The sequence below is a fragment of the Ovis canadensis genome, chromosome 5 (assembly GCF_042477335.2).
Source record: "Ovis canadensis isolate MfBH-ARS-UI-01 breed Bighorn chromosome 5, ARS-UI_OviCan_v2, whole genome shotgun sequence".
NCBI classification, from domain to species: Eukaryota; Metazoa; Chordata; class Mammalia; order Artiodactyla; family Bovidae; genus Ovis; species Ovis canadensis.
The window spans coordinates 70,271,340-70,273,921 of record NC_091249.1 but is presented as its reverse complement, the minus strand read 5'-3'; the positions used below and the strand labels follow the sequence as shown (position 1 = coordinate 70,273,921).

The 2,582-nt window shown below is 61.7% G+C and overlaps 1 protein-coding gene across 1 annotated transcript; it reads right to left on the bottom strand.

Moving 5' to 3' along the window:
- Positions 1 to 218: 218 nt before the first annotated feature.
- Positions 219 to 1,550, bottom strand: POU4F3 (POU class 4 homeobox 3). The gene is made up of 2 exons (XM_069592337.1): positions 1,431 to 1,550; positions 219 to 1,115 (listed from the first exon to the last, which is right to left on the bottom strand). The coding sequence occupies exons 1-2, from the start codon at positions 1,548 to 1,550 to the stop codon at positions 219 to 221; spliced, it is 1,017 nt and encodes a 338-aa protein (XP_069448438.1).
- Positions 1,551 to 2,582: the final 1,032 nt, after the last annotated feature.

Sequence of the window (2,582 nt, the reverse complement as noted above, 5' to 3'; positions counted from 1 at the left end):
TTTCTTAGCGCCCAAACTTTTCTGGTGGGAACAGAAAGGAAAGAAGGGGAAGGGAAGGCCGGGAAGCAATTAATTAGGATAAAGGGGAAAGTCTGTGACTTCGGGGGTGAGAGCCTGACCTGCCAGGAAACGTCTTAGAGCCCCCATAACCGTTCCCCCCAGTTCCAGGGGGACACACACTCAGCTCTCCCGGCCCCGGACACCGTGCCCCGTCGCAGTCAGTGGACAGCCGAGTACTTCATTCGTTTCTGTTTCTGTCTCTGGTTGCAGAACCAGACCCTCACCACGTTCTTTTTAAGGTCCAGTTTCTCTGCGATGGCCGCGATCTTTTCGGATGAGGGCCGCGGCTGGATTGCAAAGTAGGCCTCCAGCGAGCGCTTCTCCGGCGCCGCGATGGACGTGCGTTTGCGCTTCCTCTCACTGCCATTGAAGAGCTCCGGCTTGCTATTTTTCTCTCGATAGGCGGCCTCGGCTTCCTCCAGCCAGGCCTGGAGCACCGGCTTGAGCGCAATCATGTTGTTGTGCGAGAGAGTAAGAGACTCGAACCTGCAGATGGTGCTCTGGCTGAGCGAGCCGACGCCGGGGATCTTGAGGTTGGCCAGGGCCGCACCCACGTCCGCCTGGGTCACCCCTAGCTTGATGCGCCGCTGCTTGAAGCGCTCAGCGAAGGCCTCGAGCTCTCGCGGGTCCGACTCCACGTCGCTGAGGCAGGCAGGCATAGCGCTATGAGGCGCCACGGCATGTGGGTGGCTCATGCCCATGGCCTGATGCAGGTGGCCCATGGCGCCCAGGTGGTGCGGGTGGATCTGGGCCGGCATCACCGAGTGCTCGGGGGCGCCCAAGCCGCTCACGCTCAGCGTGGGCGAGATGTGCTCTAGTAAGTCGCCCTCGAGGCCCTGGTGCACTGCGTGGTGCGGGTGCGAGGTGAGCGCGGCCGGGTGGGAGATGGGCACGGTGGACGAAGTGGACGTGCAGGGCACGCTGCTCATGGTATGGTAGGTGGCGTCGGGCTTGAACGGATGGCTCTTGCCGTGGGAGACGATATCCACCGCCGCCAGAGCTTCGGCGCGTGCCAGCAGGCTCTCATCAAAGCTTCCAAATATATTACCCTGCAGCTGCAAGCGAGAAGGCGCACAGCACGGTCAGTAGGGAATACTGTCAACTCAGGATTAAAACACATTTTCAAGCAACCGAGATGCCTCTCCTCAAAGCCCAGGTCATAAAAATTAATACGGAGACAGAGGCTCTGCTGGAACAGACGTGTGGATCACAGACATGAATGAGAGAGAGAGCGCGCCGGGAGAGAGCGCGGGGGAGACAAGCAGAGGGGTTCAGACAGCGGCGATTGTTCTGGGCGACATGAAAAAAACATGAAGCAAGTGCCTGTCAAAAAATGTGCCTTAGAGCGGTAATTATGCTCCACTACGTACCTGGGGGGCTGGGAGACAGACTCGGCGCATAGCCTCGGAGCCGGAGTGCAGGCTGGAGAATTTGGGTTCTTGAAGCACCGGGTGCATGCCGAAAGGCTGCTTGGCGTTCATGGCCATCATCTTCGCGCGCCGGGCAGGGAGGCAGCGAGGGACATGGATCAGGCTCTTCTCACTTGCTCGCCGCGCTCCAAGTGAGCGCCGCTCAGCGCCCGCGCTCCCCTCGCCCTCTCGCTCGCTGCCTCCCCTCTCCCCCACCTGCTTCTTCACTCATCTTACAAGCTGCCTGCCAGGAAAGGCCCGGGCGCGCGCAGGCGTGCTCACGCGCCCGAGACTCGCAGGGGCGGCCCGGGAGGCGAGGCCAGGCGGCAGCTCTTCCCGCGCCTCTGTGCGCGGGCCCCCGCCGCCCCCGCCCCAGCATTTATACCCCTGCTCGGCCGGGCCTCCCCGCGTCCGCCCCGCCCCGCCGGGCTCCAGCCAGCAGACCTTCCGGAATCTTACTTCTTTGCGGACTTTTTCTCCCCAAAGTCCCAACCTTTCCATCCTGTCCCAACTCGCACAAGCCAGACAGAAGGGCAGCCTTGGGCCAGGAAGCTGACCGTACCCCAACCCACCGCGCGCACGGGGGCGCGCACACACACAGACACACTCACTCACTTTGTCGACCCGGCTGCCGCCAAACTGCCCATTTCCAGGGCGCTCCTGGCCCCACGCCCGAGCGGTCCACTAGAGTCCGGCCCAGCCGCGCAGCGAAGAGGCGCCTCCAAGCGCACAGACGGGCTCCGGGGAGGATGAGAAACAACCAGGAGGAGCCCCCAGTGACCTCCACCTCCCAGTCGGCCGCGCCGGTGGATGTGGGGAAAGTAACTGCCTGCCCAGGCCAGGAGGCCTGAGGTCTCCTCCCCGCACTTATCTTTCTTGCCTTCACTTAAAAGGACAATTTGCGCCCCCCCCAGCTCCGTCTCCCCAACCAGCCGACTTAAGGACAGCCCAAAATTCAGAGTATTTTTTAGAGCGGTTACCGTTCAGGACTGCCCACCGGCCTTGGGAGTGGGTGAACAGACTTTTCTTGGGCCGCTGACGCTTACAAGCCCTATTCCCCAAACGACAGCTTTCATTTTTAAGCTCCTACTATGTGCTGGGCAGTTTAGAGTG